This window comes from Falco biarmicus, chromosome 6, assembly GCF_023638135.1.
Source record: "Falco biarmicus isolate bFalBia1 chromosome 6, bFalBia1.pri, whole genome shotgun sequence".
NCBI classification, from domain to species: Eukaryota; Metazoa; Chordata; class Aves; order Falconiformes; family Falconidae; genus Falco; species Falco biarmicus.
Genome location: NC_079293.1, coordinates 37,392,458 through 37,414,412, shown reverse-complemented (window position 1 = coordinate 37,414,412; position 21,955 = coordinate 37,392,458). Strand labels below are relative to the sequence as shown.

General features: G+C 37.7%; 1 protein-coding gene across 2 annotated transcripts in view; it reads right to left on the bottom strand.

Moving 5' to 3' along the window:
- Nucleotides 1–3,441: 3,441 nt before the first annotated feature.
- THBS2 (thrombospondin 2) overlaps nt 3,442–21,955 on the bottom strand; it is a 34,398-nt gene continuing 15,884 nt past the window's right edge. For both annotated transcript variants that reach the window (XM_056344451.1, XM_056344450.1), the window contains exons 13-22: nt 21,466–21,684; nt 17,771–17,878; nt 15,841–16,000; nt 14,304–14,422; nt 13,485–13,719; nt 10,143–10,370; nt 9,403–9,674; nt 8,377–8,474; nt 5,991–6,130; nt 3,442–5,315 (exon numbers count right to left, since the gene is read on the bottom strand). In XM_056344451.1, the coding sequence (XP_056200426.1) occupies nt 5,308–5,315; nt 5,991–6,130; nt 8,377–8,474; nt 9,403–9,674; nt 10,143–10,370; nt 13,485–13,719; nt 14,304–14,422; nt 15,841–16,000; nt 17,771–17,878; nt 21,466–21,684 (1,587 nt within the window). In that variant the 3' untranslated portion in view covers nt 3,442–5,307. The remainder of the gene's footprint in view (nt 5,316–5,990; nt 6,131–8,376; nt 8,475–9,402; nt 9,675–10,142; nt 10,371–13,484; nt 13,720–14,303; nt 14,423–15,840; nt 16,001–17,770; nt 17,879–21,465; nt 21,685–21,955) is intronic.

The window sequence follows — 21,955 nt, the reverse complement described above, 5'->3', positions numbered from 1 at the left end:
GTAATCTCAATGACTAAAACCAATTTCTAAATTACAAGTTATCTTATACAGCTGTTGCTAAGATTTGAAGTGTGATTTCAATGCATGCCTCCAGCATCCAGAGACTGGTGCATTAGCAGTGCTGAGAAGAGTCCAGAAATGTCAGCAGGTGTCTGAAAAGAAATTCACATGCTCCTAAAGGAACACCACCAAACATGTTCTCATCTAGCTCTATAAATATCAAGATGAAGGGGTAATGATAATGATCATGGACAGGATACAAGATCTAACTCATTTGCCTGATTCCAACTGTGGCCAGTAGCAAATGGCGAGGGAAAGCACGAAAAACAAGACAAGCACAGAATGACACATCTTTTGCAAAATATATAGACCTTTTAGTTTGACATATATAAGACATGTCTATGCACGAGCTGGACAGAGAGACTTGGAAAAGGCCATAACCATGGGTAGCATCCTGACCCAAACAGAACTGCAACATGACAGCTGATCTTTTCAGCAAGCAGAGGAAATTCTTCTGCCTTTGATGTGCTGCATGAACCCATTACACACACACACACAAGTAGTAAAAGCAAAGCAGAATATTTTTGTTCTAACATGCAGCTTTATGATGATATATACTATCCCCTCCTTTCATAAGTCTGTGAGAAATAAACCTGTCAATGAAATTAAACAGTAACAGACTTGAAATTAGTAAAAGGAAATTTATACCATATACCATGTACAATTAACATCCAGAACTCTCAATAGGTTGAGAAGTGTAATTAAAAACCCTAGACATTTATATGAATAACAAGAATATTAGCAGTTATTGCAAAATAAGGCACGCAGGCACTAAGGGAGAAACCAGCCATTAGCTGCCTGGGGCTAGGAATGATATTTCTCTTCTAGGCACGCTAATGTATGATTTTTAATGATAAAGATTTTACACCTTCCTCTGATGCTTTTGGTACTGGTAGCTTTCAAGAAGTGGGATAATGGATTAGAAGAACCTTTGGTGTAATCAGTTCCAGGCTTCTTTTTCCTTCAAAGTTCTCCTTCCTGATCTACAGGGGTGGTCTTATACACATTGGGAACAACACTGTGCCAAGTTATTACATAGTTATTTATTTTTCAAATGGCTTTAGAGAGCAGATGTTCCCATATGAGCGTTAGAGATCTTCTTCTATGAACGTCTGCAGCACAAGCCGAACCCTGAATCTCATCCAGATATCACTCAACTCCGTAGAAAACTCCCACTGAGCTGACCAAGATGAGGATTTGGCCCACTGACTGATAGTCTGTTCAGCTTTTGCCCCCATTGTGTAGCTAGCTAGGAGTAGACACAGATGTCAGTATTAATATTTGGGCTGCCTGATGTGTCAAATCACAGGTATAATCATTGGCTGGATTCTTCCCCTTCCTTTCTGGAAGAAACCATGTTAAATGTGTTACTCTTATAAAGGACAAATCGTTACATGCTGTGATTTCAGCTTAACTTTTCAGAATTCAGAGGCTTATCCAAAGTTTATCTGAAAACCCCATGTTTTAAAAGTGGTCACGAAGTCTCTCATCAGTATTTAATTTCAGGGAGGTTTCAGGATTTCAGTATTTCCTGGGGTTTCGGCTGGCCCAGAAACCGTAAGAGACATAAAACTTATCAAAAAGATTTTAAAGGGGAGGAAATTTATCTTTTAGTAGATGGGAACCTGATGCTCAGGGAAACAAAAAAAAATCTGCCTAGTATCACACAGGAGTCAGTGGCAGAATTGGCGCCTGCTCTACCCTGGTTCCCCTTGTAAGAAACAGCCTCTCTGCAGGGATTTCAGGCTGCCTTCTTCTGTACCCGTATCGCTCGGGAACCAGAAATGTAGAAGCTGCAAAGTTGTTAAATACATTTTTTTCCCAAATTACCCAAATATTTCCGAATGTCTTCAAAAGCCTGTAGTTAGAACAATGGAGAGGGATCAGAGGATGTCACTGCTCTGTGTGAACCTGATCATTCACAGCACAGTATTTGCATTTTTAGTCCTTCACACTGTTTTACTCAGTATTTACTAGTACTGAAGTGCTGTTGTTACGGTTTCACAAGTTTCCAGATGTTTTATTTCCCTGGATCTGTTTTGCGGGGTATTGTTTGGTTGCCACAAACAGATTTATTTTTTTTTCCCCTCAAATCGTCACTAAGCATTCATGCTCAAAACCCTTGCACATGCATGCCAGAGACTTAAATAGGACTCTTGATAATGTGGGTAACAAGGTTTTGATTACTCTATCACCTGAACAATGTCAGTCACTGATGTCCTTGTAGCATAAACAGAAGAAAGCCACCTCTCTATGAGACCAAACAGTTGTACTAGTTTAAAGGACTGTTCAAAAGATTACGCGGAAGACTACATAGCTTTCTTGTGTAATGCTCCCAGTACTTGCACTGGAACAAAAAGCCAAGGAAACCAAACAGCTGGGATATTTGTAAGGACAAAGGAAGTTAATAGTCAGGGTATTTATAAGAGAATATGACTTGAGTTCACACATCAAAATTGGCATTTTGGCATGCTGAGAATTCTTATTTTTCCTAATTCAAATTCCCCTCCCAGGAGCAGTTCATATTCATGGCAAAGATCTCTCATTCTAAGAAGTTTTCCTTGCATTTTATTGTTTGGTTACTGATGATTCACCGGTTCCTGAAATTCTCCAGCAGGAAGGCAATCCTCACTCACACCAACAAATCCCAGGGACTCAGGTGGGACTCTCAGCAGCAGCAGACACAGAACAGGGTTGTATGTTTGTTCAAACACATTGGCCAAGACACAACACAGAGAAGTGGGACCAAAATTTCTCGGCTGCAATGCCATAAATAAAACTTGGGATAGTTTGCCCCATAAAGTCTTCATGGGGAATGATGTCTTGTCAGTAAGACTAGGAAACCTGCCGTGTACAACCTTAGAAGATAGTCAGTGATTTGTAACCAAGCAACAGATTTGCTAGTTTGCTTGAACTGGTTTCTAAGTTCAAGAGGCAAGAGGCTCATTTAACTGAGGGCTTTGGGGAATGGAGTATTTTCTTTAAAGGAACATTTAAACTATAAAAAAGGTAAAGAGAATTTTGTTTATAAAACCTTTTTACAGTTTATTTCCTATCATTGATTTCTTTATATATATATATATATATATATATATATAAAAATGAGGATCTGACTAAATGAATCAGGACGTTAAATGATAAAGTTCCGTCCATGTAAACAAATAAATAATTATTTACAATCTTTGGCAAAACAAAATTAAATTTCATTGATCTTACTCTCTCACACACACTTGCAAGGAAAAAAAAAAAGAAAAAGAAATTTAAAAAACATCATAAATAATTTACATAGAATAGGAAAATTATGATACAGTCCAAATATTAACATCTACATCCCCGAACTGATGTCTCTTTCTGACAAAACAAAAAACCCTACACAGCCAATACAATCATTACATTTAATGAAGTCACCCTCCCTTCTGCTTGGGACTTGGGGATACAACTTGAAACACCAAAAGTAGGAAACTGAAACATTTAGAAACCTCATAAACAGGATTGAAAAGAAAAGAAAAAAAACCCAACAATCAAACAAAAACCAGCAACAAACCAAAATTGAAATAAAAACAAAAAAAAGATTTGATAATATGAACACTATAAAATGTGCAATAAAGCCCGCAACTGTGGATTCCTTTCTAATGAGTATAGCAATAAAATCTATTTCAAGGGAGAGAAAGTTGATTCAATATTTAGCTCACTGTGCCCTATAAAGCGGCAGAGGTACGGTATTATTCCATTAGTTAACCCATCTATGAATAAAATTACATTAGCATGTGTTCTTTTTGTGAACAAAGCTCATACAACTTAAAACAAAACAAAAAATGTTAAACATGTTTATACTACTGTATATCTGAGTAACTGTTGTATCTGTTTAGAATAAACACTGGTATCCCTTCAGCATTATTTAAGAAGTTCTATACACAGCAGACATAGGTAACTACAAAATATTAAAATTATGGTAACTGGATATATATTAAGGTTCCATTTATAAATTCCTTATTATTATTCATTTAACTTTAAAGCATACATGAATATAACCCATGAAACTATACTTACGTGTATAACATGCTTTGACAATATCTACATACTGCAATATGCTTTTAAAAATAGCTTTAAAATATCACTATTTTTGAATGTATTACTGATGCATTATACGACATGCTTTAAAATAAATTATCAGAGAAGGTAGCTTGGTGTGATAATCATAATAAATACTAACAAAATATTTATAAATGGAACCTTAAATTCATATGTTACCAAATTAAGTAATAGTGGCCTTGCCACCTTTTCAAAAACCCACATCAGGATTCAAGATGTCAAAGTGCTTTTTGCAGCAGAGGTGGGAAAGTGGTTCAGGTTCTTGTGCTCCACATGGTCATGGTGTATTCTTTATTACAAGGGAACGCAAAATATGATGGAAACAGAACTGGAAATAACTTTTTGACAATAGTGATAGCTTTGGATGTTTAAATTAATCACTCTTCCCTCTCACATGGAAGTTTCTGGTTCAGTTCTGTCTGGCCTGAATTAAGCCTCTACTAGACAACGCTTTATGTTGCAAGTTTGACATTTCTACCAACTGTAATTTTAAGGGGTGTTATTAAGAGCATCCTCATCAGCCAAAGAACATCTTTGTAGATCAATAAATGTTCATAATTGATCTTTACTTTATTATCCAAAGGCATTTGCATTGTTGTTATAGACACTGTTGGTGTGGTACTCCATTACTTTCCTAAAACTAGACCCGAAGGCTTTTTGTTACTAAAGTCCAGTCCGGACCAGAGCAAGGAAGTGTCAACCATACACCTAAAAAGTTATTCAAACACATGTTTCCTCACTTAAAGACACTGACTGATAATCATCACCCCCCTCTTTTTCTCCATATATATATAAATACATTAAGTAATTACATTTTTATATGTAAACGTCATTCTTAAAAAAAGTCAAATAAACAAACAAACATGTTTTGCTACGTTTTCACTCTACAAAAGTGTTCTAATGTATCAATCTGCTTTTGCTTCAGTGGTGGGTCGGACGCTCACGTTCAGGTTTCCTTAGTCCTGGCTGTGAGAAGGCACTTGGGTGGAGGGATGGCTGAGGCACTCCTGGCAGCAGGGAGGTACCTGGTGAGTGGAGCGCGAGGACAGAAGACAAGAGGTACACAAAAATAGAAACTGGGAGTACCAGGATGTACTGAGGTGTCTAGGTTGCATAGCATTTACAGTACTTTGCTGGTAATGCAGCAACCATTGCTCAAGCATCTGAAAGAAATCAGAAAAAAGATATTAACTGTGATTGGTTTATTTGGTTAGGAAGCCAATCACACAAGAACAGAGCTCCATCATGGTACAGCATAGGGATGCAGCACAATGTTTCCTGTTCTGCATTTTCCTACAAATGTGAGGACATTTACATAAAAATAGGTATCTGCCTATATAGGCAGAGACCCACACATACATGTATGTGCACCTATATATCTAAGCGTATATAAAAAGTCATATATAATAAAATCTGGGAAAGCATTTTCTGTATTTCAAAACATTTTGGACAAGGCGCTAAAGACAGACATGCTTATTAAAAATATCTGCTTTCTCCTTCATGTCTCTTGAAAGAGGAGTGATCCGGAAGCAGCTCTCTGCCCGCAGGACACACTGAAATAGCTTACAAAGGAAAGTGGATATACAGAGAGAATTCCAAGCGTGTATGTCACTCAGATTTCTATCTCATTTTTTCCATGTGGGTAGTATTAAACATCTGGGGTTTATTATTCAAATTGAGATTACTATAGGGGCAAAGGGCATTCATGGTATTTCAACAAATCAAGGTCTACACCATGCTATGATATCACAGATTGCTTTTAGTAACTAGAGGATTACTTTCTTTTCCATATTTCGTGCAAAGGGTTTAGCACTTTCCAGACATTTTCTGCAACTAACCTCTGCATTCATATTTGAGGTCAGAGAAATAGACCATCTCTTGAGAAAAGACAAAAAGACCTAATCGTCCACCAGCAAAGGTTGTATCGTAGATTGGTCCAGAATCCACCATGACTTGTTTCCCTTCATACACTAAAACTCTGTAAAGAAGAACATAATTTAAATTAGACAAGGAGGATAACACAGTGTTCAGTGCTATGAGTTGGTAACGGTTCCCAAGAACTGAAACAGAATTAATTTTAACAAGGCACCAGAAAACCCAGCTTCACTGTAAGGATCACTTATCTCTATCTCACGCCCACCTGGCTGGTAGCCATAACACATTAATCAGAAGCAGTGGAGCTGTTCCATAAGTAATTTTATGCACACCATCTGCAAAAGATTTCCCAATTCTTTATTTAGAACAGTCATGTCTCCTGGAATGAACTATGTCATGTACTAGCATTCATTGATAAGCCCCTGTCCCTGTGAACTCAGAGGTTAGCACAATACCTCACCACATCACTTAGCAAAGTCATCGCTACAGCTGTGTGAACAGCTGATTTATCTATCTTGAGGTGCAAAGGCCAACATAAAAAATTGTAAGAACCATCCCTTCAGAGTCAAACAAAACATTAATTTGAGACAAGCTGAATCTCAATTTCAGGCATTTTAAGAGCTTAATGAAAGCTGGAAGGATTTGGACACAAACAGCTAGACTAATAATAAATTGGAAAAGGAGAAGAACTTGGGATACTTTTTTTTCTTTGATTGGTTTTGTTGGGATTTTTTGGTAGTGTTTCAGGCATCAACCCTGGAGCCAAAAGACCTCTACAGGCACCTCTTAATTTTTCTTCTCTATCAGATAGACTGCAGTTCCTTGAACTTGGATTCTCCACTTCTCATGGGAGACCTTGAGATAGTCAAGGTTCTTAGGATTTCAGTCTCTTAAAATAGCTTTTGGACCAAATGAGAAACTATTCTAGTCTGTTAATCAGAGAATTCTCTGGAGGAAGGGATTATGGTCTTGCTTCAATTGACAATACATTAGTTATGCAAAGCAGGATGGCTTCACATGAGGATGTGAACTTCCTACAACTCAAGGGTTAGGGACCAATTTCAACTTCAGCAGAAATGCATCTCCAGTACTTGCTTGACCTTGAAGTGGTTTATTTTCTGAAAGGTGCCAAAAGACAAGTATGAAACTGCTCCCTGAAAATAGTACTTAATGGATGGTAAAAAGAACAGCAAAAATAATGACAAGTTTTCATGTTCATGTAACCCCATTTAACATAATTCTCAAAATTTCAAGAAACAAAACATATGGGAAGTGTTTGATAAATTATTCATCCCACCAAAAAAAATTATGCAGCTCTAGTCACGTTAATACTAAATTGTTATTTCTGTACAAATAAAAAGGTTTCATGACTCTGTTAGTGAAATAATTGATTTCATGTATTTATTTGCTATAAACCCACCCTAATTAATAAGGAATTTCATGCCGTGGATCAATGGGATATCAGTTGAAACATGCTTTGTCTGAAACTAAGTAGATTCTGCAATACAGGTAACAGCAACATGAATGAAAAACTCAAGTTTCCTTATAACGTGTATCAGTCAATGCTTTGCACTGAAATACTTTGATGCACAAAGAAACTTTTCTTTCCAAGAAATGGATAATTTAGTAACTCAGTCTATCCAAATGTGTCTACCCCTTGTCTTTCACAGCCAAATGAATCCCCCCTACTCATAAGCACAAATAGGGCCTTAAGAGGTAAGGTCAGACTCTGCCCCATGAAAAACATCTTTTACAGTTACAGTAGTCAGTAGAAGATAAAATTGACATGGACAGTTAATGCTCATTCTTTGGAACATCAGATAAACAGCTGGGCTGTAAGGAAAGTCATATGCCATAGTTCCTTCTTGTGTGCATTACAGATGTGCTCATGGCTACTTCTCCTATAAGCCACTATGGCATACACAGGATGCTGAAGTAGACAGGCCATTGGCTTACTTCCCTGTGGCAATTCTGATGTTTCTAATTAATTTCATTCATTCAAATTCTAGCAGCTGGGGAGGAATCTCACATTCTAATCTTGCTTTGAGCTATGCTCAGGAATTTTTGGTCCCTTTAGCGTGAAGGGCTATTGAGAAAGATTATTTCTTTTTTTTAATTTAAGAAAATTTAGCTGATGTAAATATTGAACTATCCAGTTTAAATTAAATACATCTGACAAGGAAAACAACTTATTCTAAAGATAACAGAATGTCCCCAAAACATTGGAACAAACTGTCACACGTATTATCATTATTAGGACTAACAAAGAAACTGAGAACATAGCTCTTAAATCAACAGAGACAGAAGTTTTGCTACTAGAAAATACAGAGGTGCAGAAACATTTCTTACTTTATTAATCCTGTTTTAGGCCTATGAATCAAATGCCACCGGTAAGCAGTATAATCTTTCCAGCCAATGTTCTTGGGATCATGCCACAAAGTACGCACCTATAGTAGGAATACAAATGCCTTATTAGGAACAGACTGTGCTCCAGTAACTTTTTGTCCATTGTAGTAACTGTACATGCAGCTAAAGCTTACTTGCTGCAGAGCATGAAACTGAAAACAGTGTTTAATGTTTGATGGTATGATCAGCAGACCTATTTTACAGGGTGACAGTAATGAAAATTTCTGTCTCAAATTATTGATCAGTTACTCACACGCAGTTTCATAGCTGGAGTCACTGAAGACCATTACAGCACTGAGCCTGACTTCCCTTAGGAGGTCCTGCCTCTGTTTGCACACACACACCCACCCTGCCAGAATTGGTGTTACTGTTCCTATCTGTACAAGTAACTCCACCAAAGGAGCAGGACTGCAGCTTGCACAGATGTTACTGTCTGTGGCCTGCTCCTTAATCTCTTGTGCTCAAAGTCCTTTTCCTGCAAAGAGCTAAATTCCAATCCACATGCATGCCCCACTAACAATTTCCAAAAGGTACAAGTTTCTTCCACAGCTGGGCCCTACTTGGAACAGCAGCAGTTTTTCTGTTTTCATTTCTTTTCTCTTTGGCTGTTACTGGTTACTGAATTCTAAACCACGTATAATTCAAACAAGCTGGAATGCCAAAGCAGCAAGTGCCAATACAGAGGTCACAAAGGATTTGTGGATAACTGAGACCTCTCACTCCTTTTTATTTGGACCACACCACATCTTCCCTTTTATACATGTAACTTTTTCCATTCATAGTTTTTTTTACATGTAATGTTTTCTTTGAAACACAAATGCAAATATTATTATGGACACTAGTAATATAGAAGAAAAGCTGGTAAACGTCTGCAAAAAAATTGAGCTGTGAAAGGAAATTCTTTTTGAAACACCTCCCTTTTTAAAATATTAGTCATGCATCATTGGCCAGAAGTTTTAAATAGCTCACCTGCCCAGGGGTGTTTCCTGTATGCCAGAGAGCATTCCTCAAGTGTTCACCAGTACCAGTTGTTGAATTCACTACTTTGAGTGACACACCAGAATAGCCATAAGCCCTGGTGGGCTTGTCCTCCCAGTAGGTCTGAGTGACCTGCTTCCACATCAGAACATAAAATCGACTGCTGGACTGGTAGCCAAACACAAAGCCAGCATAGTCATCATCGCGGTCTGTGTTAACATAGAACGTCCCACTAAAGTCAACGGAGCTGAACTCATCGTAGCCTGGGAGAGGATGAAAGAAATAAACCACTGAGTTACAATGCTGGGTCTGGCCACCCACACCTACGAGTCCCAGCTCTATCCTGAGTTTTGCCAGGAGTCATAAACTGTATTTTTCAGTTTTCTTACCTGTAGGACAGGAGGTAATTACACTAGCCTACCTATCACATGGAGCCTTGTGGAGAGAAATAAGTTGTTTACAGGGGGCGTTGAAGACAGCAGGCACTATACTTACACCAAATTCTTCAAGTGGGTATTTTATGGGTGTTACAGTTGGTGATGAGATGAATGGTCAAAAGCAAACAGCATTGAGCTGTTTTTAATTTAGGCATATATACTGTCCCCATGTGTCAGTCCAAAGCTTGCAATACCAAAAAGGCGTTTATCTAGTTGTTTGGGGTTTTTTTCCCTTCCTTATCACCAGACCACTGGTTACTTTTCCAAAGATGATAGCTGTCATCTAATACTCACCTACAGCTATTCCAGGATCAGAGTTGGCAGTCTGCACGAGCTCCTTGCCTTGGTGGCGAATAACCCAGTTGGGATCAATCTGAGCTGTTCCTTTGGGGTCCAGTGGGACCATCTGGAACTTTCTGAAATCAGTTTCACTGATGGCATTGTTTTCAGGGCATACATCATAAATATCCGGGACATTGTCATTGTCAAAGTCATCTTTGCAAATATCACCTCTGCCATCACCTATAAGCAATGTGAATAAACAAATGCAATCATTAGCAATTTATCCAGCCTTCCTAATGGCTCTCCCACTGATGGAAGAAATTCATGATACATATGAGTACGTTATTCTTAAAAGAACACTCCAAACGACTCCAAAGAAAGCTTCATTGTCTGAAATTGCATTTGAAATGTTGCTGGTAATGACTGGAAGAACTTAGATCAAGGCCAAAACTGTTGTTAATAAAACCGTCCTATCAGTTGTTTATGACAGTAATCAATCTGGACCCGGTCTATACGTTGCTGTGGAATCAGGGTGGGAAAAGTTGGAAGTCCGCTATGTCAATGTAATTCACTAATGCTTGTATTACATCTTCAGTTTGATTTGTCCCAGATGTGGATGCAACACCACATTTTAATATGTGCAGTGCAAATGAGTTCCAACAATAGCATTAAAACCTTAATCTTCCTGCACATTACTAAATGCTTCTATACTATTGAAGATATTAAACCCTTTTTCCAGACTTATCTCTGTCTCAAGACTACTTCAGCAGCAATGCATCTAAGGTGTTTCAGATTGCAGTGTCTCACCTCTGCATCAAAAGAATGTAGGGACAGTATTGCAGTAAAATATACATATATGTCACTCGTATATATACACATATATAAATATACATAGTCAGACTTTCACTTGTGGGTAGAACAATTTGTCTTATATAAAATGTAAAGCTTCAGAAAAACATATGAAAAAAGAAAGCAGCACTGTATCCAACAGGACTAGTCTTGGAGGAATGGAAATATTAGGTCCTGTTATATGATTGCAAAAAGTTTTTTAGAGAACCTAAAAATATATCCATACATGTCAGCTACAGTTGTGCTTCTGCTCAACACTTTTACTATACCCAATACTTTTTAAAAAGTCAAAAATTATTTCCTTTTTTGTTACCCATAATATTGGTGGAAACCAGGAGATGTGACTTGTCTTGAATAGCTGGTGGTGAAAGGAGGCATCTAGAAAAGATATCTCATTGCCAATGCCACTGTTATTCAGTGGCACACAGCAGCACAAACACTTGAAAATAAAGCAGAAAAACGTGGCTAGACAAGTATAGAAACATATTTGCAAATGGCTCCAACTTTTACAACAGAAACTACTGGATGTTACAGTGGGAACCAATGTAAAATCAGAACTGCCAACTTATTTGTTTCTATCCTTATGTATGAGCATCTGCTTTTTTTTTTTTTTTATGTATGAGCATCTGCTTTCCCCCCCCCCCCTCCCCCAAGTGTTTGTGACTGCTCTAACAACATGGGAATTAACACCATGGGAAATAGCATTGATCCACCTCATTCAATACTGACCTACTACTAGATGCTTCACAGGCAAATGGAAAGCTACATTACTATGCGTAACCAGTGTAGCATTATCCAAGTATGAAGCTTTCAGAGAAAAAGCAGAATAAGCTTTAGGCAGCAGCCAAAAAAAAAAAAAAAGTTAGAGAAAGCTGAAGCATCTAATATCTGAAAGACCTTCTGCAGTTCAGATATGTGGTAAAATAGTCCTATTTTCGACCCTGGCAATCAGCCACAGAAAAATCCAAATCCTGACCAGCTGTGTGTTCCTGCACCTGTTTGTCTTAGTATTTATTGGAGAAAAGAGAATGAATTTCCAATTTTATTCCCTTTGCCAATATCAAAGAGCTAATTCTTGAGTCACAGGAGAATCTAATTATTCACTGAAAGTCCTGCTGGCAGTTCATTTGGTACTGAGCTGGTGCTGACAACATTGATTCCCTGTCAAGGAAAGTTACAAAGCGTTTGTTTACCCAGCCACATCCAACAGCTCTCTCCAGGGCCTCATCCTTATATGCTATAGCTCTCATCTTCAAGAGCATGGGAGCATCTTTTGGCTTTATTTATGGCTTTTCCAAGATTTCTGTTGGACCTGTCACTAATGACAGTGATGAGCTGGTTAAACTGTTTAAATTTATGCTTTTGTGAATCCTTACTCTGTACATAAATTGAGTGTCCCCTGAAAGATCCAGGTGACAAACGACTATAACAAACTATCCCAGTTTGCCTTATTCTGGAATAATTCTGAAATTAAGGGGCTATTCCAGAGACTGGCAAGTACAAAGATACTCCAAATATATAATTGGACGGAAGAGTTAAGAAATTTAAGAACTACTATTGACTAGCAACCAGAAACTTCCTAGTGTCAGCCGCTGTCTTACCAGGAAATCAGTCAGGGCTCAAGACTTTATGTTTCTAAATTTACATAAAAATACATTGTTCAGGTGCAAAATTCTGCTTTGAATTTCACCAGCCTAACTATGGAATGACTCCAGCAAGTTGCATAACACAGGTGAACAACTTCTGTTCTGAATTTACTGCAAGAGCCATTACTTATAGAGATATTATGGTGGTTTTCAAAGGGTTGTAAATGTCTTTTAAAGTGCAGTTGCAGTTGTGAAACTATCACTAATTCATTATTGAAATACTTACAAGCATAGAGAAGGACTGTTTGAGAATGACAAGCAACATTTTACCACAGAACTGGAGAAAAGAGCAATTATGTATCCATTTTTAAAACTGTGACATCAAGACGTATCTAATGCTACCTATATAGCAAATTTGAGAAAAAGTGGTCTGAAATAATTTTTACAAAAATAGTTTAAAATTAACAAAAATTTTAGACTTTAAAAACCTGAAGAAATAGCAGAGCAATAAACTACTCTTTTTTTACATTTTAGTTTTCAAAAGAGAACTTGTTTCGAAAGCTCAATTTTTCATTTTTTTAAGACATATGAAATTCAAGGTATCTGAAATATTCAGATTTTTAATGTTTAAATTCAAAGTGAAAATCAGAAGTGTAAAAAAAATCTGGTTTTTCCTTTTAAAATGTGTTAAAGTTGATCTACAAATAAGTATGTGTGTGTTTGAGCCCCTATCAAAGGGGCTTCCTAATGCTCTAACCCTGGACCAAACTAGCTAGTTCAGTTCCATTGAAGTCCATGGTGCCTCAACTGTCAAAACCAGCTCAGTTTGATCTGGTCTTTCTCTTCATCAGATATTAATACTCCAAGATCAGAATTGGATACTAAGAGATAAATTAAATTCACATGACATTGTTCTTACCATCAGAGTCCTCCTGCTCAGGGTTGTATCTGAGGCGACAATTATCCCTGTCATCTGGGACACCATCATTGTCATCATCAGGATCACAGGCATCTCCTTTACCATCTTTATCGTGGTCCGCCTGGTTAGCATTAGGGATGTAAGGGCAGTTATCCTGGTTGTTCTGGTGGCCATCTTCATCTATGTCCTCATTGTTGTCACACTGGTCACCAACAAGGTCATTATCTGCATCAGTCTACCCAAAAAAATTTAAAAAGCATATTTATTATTGTTACTAGACACAAAAGTACAGATAGCCTGGTACTTTACTTCTCAGCGCTTCAAGGACTTCTCTGGAGACAAGTGATAGCATGATGACAATGATGCTTCAAGCAGGAACAAAACTTCAAACTAGTATGGCTATTTTTTCTGCTATCAGTGCATAAGATCTGGTCCCCAAGACATTTCCAGGGCAGGTCTTTGGCCACAACCTTCATTGCTCTCGTTCTAGAGATCACAGGGAAGTGTCAATCTGGGCAGCACATTTTCTGATTGTTTCTGTATACTTGATGCTGCTTCCCTGCACATGGGCCCACAAGCTCAGGCATATCAATGCAGCCCTGAGGCTGTACTCACTTCCCACGGGGGAAGAAAAGAGTTTAACAAAGCCTTGAAGTCACTTTACTTTCCTGTCATCTGATAGATCCAATGCCCGAGATGTGAAAATGAGTAACACACATCTAGCTTTTCAGCTCTACAGTAAAGAGGAACTGATAGCAATTCCCATGTTCTTGTCTCTGCCCTTGTTCTGATGTTGCCATTAAGGAAACTAACATTTACCTGGTCTGGATTATGCATCAATGGACAATTATCACACTGATCACCAACGCCATCACCATCTGTGTCACTCTGGTCTGTGTTATAGACGTAAGGACAATTATCTCTTTCATTAAAAATGTCTGTGAAGGAAAAAAAAAACCACACCAAAAGATTGCAGAAATCAGAATGATACAGCATCCAGCACAGCCAGCCATAGACTGTAGGATTCACCAGTAAGGCTTTTAAGGGGTTCATAGGCTTTCCGATTGCTACAACATGAAATAGTGAAAAGAATAATAGTAGAAAGAAAAATCATGGTATCAATTCCACTTAAAGTCTTCCATATGTATTTTCCTAAGGAATTTTGCTATGGTAAGGGCTGATTATGCCTTAAGAATTTAGCTCTTTTTCACAGAGTAACCGATAAAGGGGTGGGGTGTTTTGAGATAATTTTGTTTGGATTTTTTCCCCACACTCTAAGAAATCGCATAGAATGCACAGCTATATTATGTTGGAATTTCTGAAGAGTTTTCTATAGGAAAAACGGTATTAATATTCAGCTGCCTCAGCAATAAATAATTTAATTTTACCAGAACATCATTTTTTTTACAGCCTGCCAAATTTTCACAAGACACTGTTCTCCTCAGGAAAATTTATTACATAAACAACAATCTCCTTCAGAATTATAATATGTTGAAAAGAAACAAAATCAAGAATGTTGGCATATCTGTCTGGAAAGGACACAAGGACCCTTTCCTACACTATAGGGCCCCTAGATATCTGCATAATCTTTCAGCCAATAACATACGATTACATTTTTCTTCAAATGCAGAACTACTATGAGTAATACTAAGAACATGATGATCAGCAGGATGAGAGGACTTCAGGATGTTCAGAAGTTCAAGTCAGATAAGCATCCAACAGTTTAAAATGTTACCCAAAACTAGACTTCTTCAATTTCTAGTACTTCTGGATTCTCACAGTTTTGAAATACTGCAGGGATATGCTTTCAGAAAAGACATTTAAGTGTTTTTCCCCATCCTTAATTCTGATCAAATCTGTGTCATACAGGCATTTACTAGTAGATGAAATAAACATCTTTAATAATATTTTAAGACACATGAAAACGTGTATTTGGATTACTGTGGGCTTCACATTGCATTCATAGAAAAGCAAATTAATTTCCTACAGATACTGTCTTAACTGCACAGATGTTCTGATGTTCTTTTCCCTCCCTAAAAAGAAAAAAAAAAGTCAACTTAGACCCTGATCACTTTGGAACACAGACAAAGGAAAGAAATTTTTTAAAGGTTACACTGATAAAAAGGCTTGCTGTGATTTATTCTTCAATAATATCCATTGTAGTCATTTAGGGACTTTATGGTCAACTATACTACACAGGGCAGATGAACTCCAGTCTTCTCTTTCTTCTCCTGTATTTTTGAGCGGCTAGACCCAATTTTATTCCATGTACAAAAATGCAGGTAACCCATCTAACTGGACATAAAGTGAAGTGTACTTGTGGAACAGCAGTTAAATCTCAAAACTGAAAGCATACCATCTCCATCAATATCCACAGCACATGAGTCACCCTCCCCATTATTATCTGTGTCAATCTGGGCAGGGTTGTGTACGTAGGGGCAATTATCACAGCGGTCACCAACTTCATCCTTGTCATAATCAAACTGACGAGGGTTGAACAGAAGAGGGCAATTGTCCTAGTAGGAAGAAATAGAAGATTTCAGAATATAAATCACAACTCAATAGATCATACTGTGAAGTGGTAAGTCTGCCTGTTCACCTTTGACAGAGACCAAAAATCAAAATATCAATCTTATATTTTGTCAATGAGCAAGCTTTACCTACACTGAAGGTCTTGGCAGTAATGGGATGGCATCTGGACAGCCTGGCTCACTGTCTAATTTTGTGCTTTTGTACAAGGTATGTGAAATGTGTTCCATATCTCACTAGAAGAGCAACAGGCATTTTAAATCAGATGTGTACTCAGATATTGCAACAAAAGTGTACCACTGGCACATGTATTTTTTTAAAAAAAATCAGAATGTGTTGCAACATCAGGCCAAATTCAGCTGCATTTTATATTTTTTGGAAAAAAAATAGAATTGTTACACTGACTTTTTTTGAACAAACTAGTATCAACATTCTTACTTTTAAACCACGTGTTTTGATTTTTCAGTCTAAACAAGAACAGACTTTTTTGTGGGTTGTTACATTGCATGTGATAACAAAATATAAAAGTTTCAAAAAGCAAAATTAAAATTAAATACTCTTATTGACCCAAAATATTTTTCCTCTGAGACCATTCCTTTTAGTGGAATTTTGAAAATTTCATTTCAGTTTAGTCCCTAATTTGAAAGTCTGCCAGAACAAGGATTCTTAGGTTTCATACATCCCCAAATTACACATGGACTTTTGCACAGGCACAAGGAAGTACTCAGTGTGGAAAGGAAAGAACAAAATCAAACCAAAGCAGTGGGAGTAAGGACTACCTCAGCATCATGGAATCTGAAGGGAGGTCATATGGAAAAAATCTTTAAAATACTTTCCTCTGCTAAAGCAAAAAACATTTACTGGGACATATTTTTTTTAGCACAACATTTTAAACTCCTCAGAAATATATTTTATATACTCACGGACAAGATATAGAGGCAAGTCAATTTTATACAGCTCATAAAACAACTTCTAGCTACAATTCTTCCAATATATGAACTAAATTGTACTATTTTCTCAAATAATTCCTTGGGTTTTTTAAAATATTCCAAATAGAGGCTCCATGCACACAGTTCTAACCCTGGTTTAACCTCTGAAGGGAACAAAGACGAATAGTAAATTCCTAAAATGAATTCACTCTTCCTAAACATGTTCAGAAAAGGCAGAGTGAAGCCCACTCTAGAGGTACCCTTGCCACTTTTGCTGAATGTACATAGAGAACAGGTTTGAACTAACTACCGATCTTTTAGATTCTGCAGGTAATTGAATTTCAGTCTTGCAGGCAGATTTAAAGGAGGGAAGTATGAACCAGGCTAGGTGTTACCCTCCCGTCACTTCCCCTTGATGCTGGGTGTGTTTATAGTTATCATTATTCAAGCATAACTTGTTTCCAGCATAACTTAGATATTTTATTTACCAGCTTTTTAAATACAATTAACCTATCATTCTCCCATTGCAAAACAAAAAAAAAATCCACCACCACTTTCCATTAAACTGTTTTCAGGCACACAGCTGAACCCAGAACTCATATGGAGAATATAATTCAGCCCCAGGTTCCCCAAGCTGCTTTGCTCTGCACAGTGTTACTCTCCTTCGACCCAATACAGCTTTAGTCTGCACCAGATATCATTCAGGGAAGGCAGTGCAGAATAATTCAGCTGAAGCTCTGAACAATAAAGCTCTCATCTCTTGTAATGGCTTTCCTTAAAACCAGATGTTTAGGTCAAATGTACTGACGACACAGAAATGCATCTTACTTTGTCATCTTCAACACCATCATTGTCATCATCCTCATCACAGGCATCTCCTTTGCCATCTTTATCAAAGTCTTCTTGGCCAGAGTTAGGCAGAAGGGGGCAATTATCCTGGCCAAAAGAAATAATCAACACATTACTTTTATATTACATCAGAATTACTTGCCTGGGCAGAATAGTAGATATGGTACACCAGAGACTATAAAGCAAGAACAATCAATCACAAATACTTTTTTACGTGCCTATTTTCATCCAAAGATAGTAGTTCATCTGCTTCTTTCACACTATAAAGTGAAATGCATCTGCAAATCATTCTATTTCCCAGCTTTCCTTCTGTTAAAGGGATGTTTCCAGTAAATTTTAGATTAAACTATCTAGCAGAGAACAAACACACCACACACACACACTCTTACATCAACTTTTTATAGACAACCCACAAACTATGTTTGAAGATTACATATAAAATGACCATGTTTGGTTACCAGAAAAATAAAGATACAAGCGAGAGGATCGTCTTCAGAAATAGCTGTTCATGCAGAGTTACTAGAATGAAGTAGTACACAGCAATGAAGTGGAACACTAAGAAAGGGTTTTGAAAAATGTGCCCTTACGCTGTTCTGCAAAACAGCACCTTTGCACTCCCATGCTCTCAATTTATTATTTGGAAATATCTATTTTGTATCATAGCTTTTTAAAGAACGGGTATTTAAAATAAGCAAGTCTTAGGTTATGCTGAAAAAATAAGTGGTGAAATAGCTTGCCAAACTTTTAACATGTATTCCTTTCAAAAATACTATAATCAGCTACAAATGGATTTCAATTCTACCACTGGCTAAGAATAAATGCAACTATAAAAAACCCACTCTATTATTCTCATTTTTTCCTTACATTCTCTGTCTACCTCGGACCAAAACTGAATCTGCCAAGAGAGACAGAAATATCTTTTTTGTAATACATACCCCAAGGAAATGAGTATTATAGTAAGATTCCTAGCCCTATTTTCAATCTCAGTGGTTCTAATAGAATAGATAATTTAAGAAAAAGAGAACTGGGAAGTTTATGGTAATTATCAAAACTTCAATGCAACTCCAATTTTTTATGGCACTTTTTTACCAAATACCTGTGAACAGACTTGACTGTGCAACTCTACACTGGTTACCAGTGATACAAAAAAATATATATTTTAGTAACAACAATAGAAATCAGTTGAAGCTTGCTCAATTACTTTGTTCACAACTATATGTTTTTCTGTCTATCTGTATTCTCTGTAGATTTCAGTCCAGTTTCATATAAATCAAGTAGTAAGATGGAAACCTCTCAGGTAGCAAGTTCCTATAAACTTTGCATAAAGAGGTAACAGGGTGGAGGAGAGAGTTCCTACCAGTGCATTCTAATAAAAGACTTCCAGGTATTAGAAAGAGGACTTATTAGACATTGCACCTTCCACCTGGAAACTCAACCTTGAGGCACAAACCTAGGCTTCTTTGGTTCTTCTACTGACAACATTGTGTGTTGGTATGATAATTCTTAGGGGAAAAAAAATGCTATTCTCATGTGAATGAAAAAGAAATTTACATTAAAAATATTGCTAAGATTGTATTTTTATTATTATTTACAACTACTTGCTTTATTGATGGCACTACATCAATACAACTGCTTAGACAGTAAGTTAATTTTCAACCATTATCAGCTCAAGGTAAAAAGCTTTGGTTTGCTTTTTTTAGATCAAATTACTCAACTAGGATATTTCGTAATGAATGTAAGGACCAGTAAATACTTGGTATTCTTAAGAGGTTTTCTTTGGACGGGTGGGGGTCCCCTTAATTGAAGTACTTGTGTTTATTAGATCAACACATATTATAGAAACCATTAATCAACCTTTGGAAACAGTTTTTTCTGAATGGGTTGAGCATGTTGGGTTTTTAATGAAAATCGATAATTTGCGCTACATCTTGAGTCTACGTGCTGCAGATTCTGATGACAGGAACCAAAAAGGAATATATGAAAATCAGTTACTAAATCTGATGGACCTATTATGAACAGACATCAGCTACAGCGAGGAAGACCAATATGGGAAGCTCAAATTTCCATCAATGTCTGCAATACTTCTGCTGGTAAAGCCTAGATTCAAAATTCAAGTGGATTACACCTGAGTGACTTCTGATTCTCTCAAACAGCCTGATTTAAACTTTCCTAGCCTCTTTATCTGTATTTGGGTGGTGGTGGTGGTTAACCACTGTAGTGGTCTAGAACTCAATTATTTTTGCATTTCTTTCCTAATTTCTAAGCAGAAGTTATTGTGCTAGAACTTCATGAGAGTTTAGAGGTAGATCACTTTAACAAGGAGAAGGAGAAACTGAAATCTTTTGCGTCTTGGGGAAAAACAATAATCTATAGAAACCTCAGGACAGAAAGCATTGCCCTTGTAGTCATGACTGATTCAGCAAAATACTTGAGCACCTGCCCTAGTGAATACATGTAGGTAATTCAGTGTTGCCAGTGGTCCCACGAGTAGACACTTGCTTATGCCTTCTGCTCAGATAAAGCTCACCTCATCCCAGTTGCTTAATTTGCTTCCGCAAACAGTGTATGCCCCTCTATTGTGCCTGTTATTCAACCATCAGTGAGGCCACCACTCAGAACTGGGATCCAAAGAATTACCTGTTGGGGGTGTCTTCACCCCTCGGCTATTTGGGTCATTGCTAAACAGGTGAATGTGGAACAACTTTCAGCCTGGTTTTGCAGAGCAGTGTAACCGCATCAGGATGAGGCATCCAAGCAGGTTCACCATTTTTCAGCAATTTCTGCTGGGAGGAACCTCAGGCCATGGAGCCAAGGAGGACTTACAGTGTGTTTCAGATGAACACAGAAGCAGGTCCCAGGGAACATGGTGGGCACCCACTGCTAAATCTACAGACCACCATTTTTCAGCTCCCTGAAGCTTATTTCGTCCTTGGTGTTTCATTTTGTTTTTCACTACAGTGGCACAGCTGCAGCAGCAAGCGTGGAGTCCCCTCCCAGGTCTAGAGCCAAGAGTGGCAGGAAGGTCATTCCCCTTGGGAAGATGAGAACTGGGACTCCGCATCAATAAAAGGTAAGAGGCTGAATCTCCCATCCTCTCCCACTGAGCTTTTGCAATAAGAACTCCTCTGTCTTAATTACTCGTATTCATTCCTCTGTTAGGCTCTTATTGCCAAAAATTATCTCGGGCTCTGAATCCAGTTTTCACAGAGTGTGACCTGCTGAACCCTTTCAAAGGAGCGGGTAGTTCAATAAAGGATTTAGATCTGTAGACCTTATGTGGCTGTCAGTGTCTTCTTACAAGCCCTGCAGGTAGGATTTCATACTCGCCTGCACCCAGAGATTCCTGTTTAGTTCTCAGTGTGTGCTCCACACCCATGCTTTAGGTAGCTCCTGCTTGGTGTGTTAACTCTACTCACAAGCATCCCAACCTTCTGTGTATTCCGAATAGGGAGAACAGAAGACTGGATTTCACTTTGAGAAACCCTTACTGAATCTACTATTCAGTGAATACACATTTCACAACATCTCCTGGAAAGTTAGCATGGTCTAACAGTCAAAGCTTACTGAAAGCAACCACCTGCTTGATGCTGAGAAGTGTTATTCACATCTATTTAGGAAAAAAAGAAAGAAAATTTGCTTATGGTATGGCATTTTTATCAACCTTTTTTACTTACCTTTACACAATGGTATGTTGCATTAGCAGCACAGACCAAGTTATTATTAGGCCAGCCATCCAAATCAGAATCTTCACCACATATGCGTCCATCGCCAGCATAACCTGTCCTACATTCACATTTATACATAGGATCACTGAAATGGCCCAGATAGATGCACTCTGCAGACTTATGGCAGCTGTGTGTCTTGTCCTTGCAAGGATTCTCAGGTTCACAGACCTGTAACAGACAGAGCATACTCACTGAAACCTGGTGATGCTTGCAGCCAGCTGTGTACACCTCAACTTTGTCAAGACCAGGCCAGTTACTTAGATGCCTAAAAACAGGAACTTTGTTTTAAGTGTGGTTAGTAAGCCATACTGCTCTGTCAGTTCACAACTCCAGACAATGCATACAGTGAAACTAAATAAAACAAACCACAGGAAAAATTGGACATTATTCAAAAAGCAATTAAAGTGATTAATATTTTGAGAACTCTATCTGCTTTCTT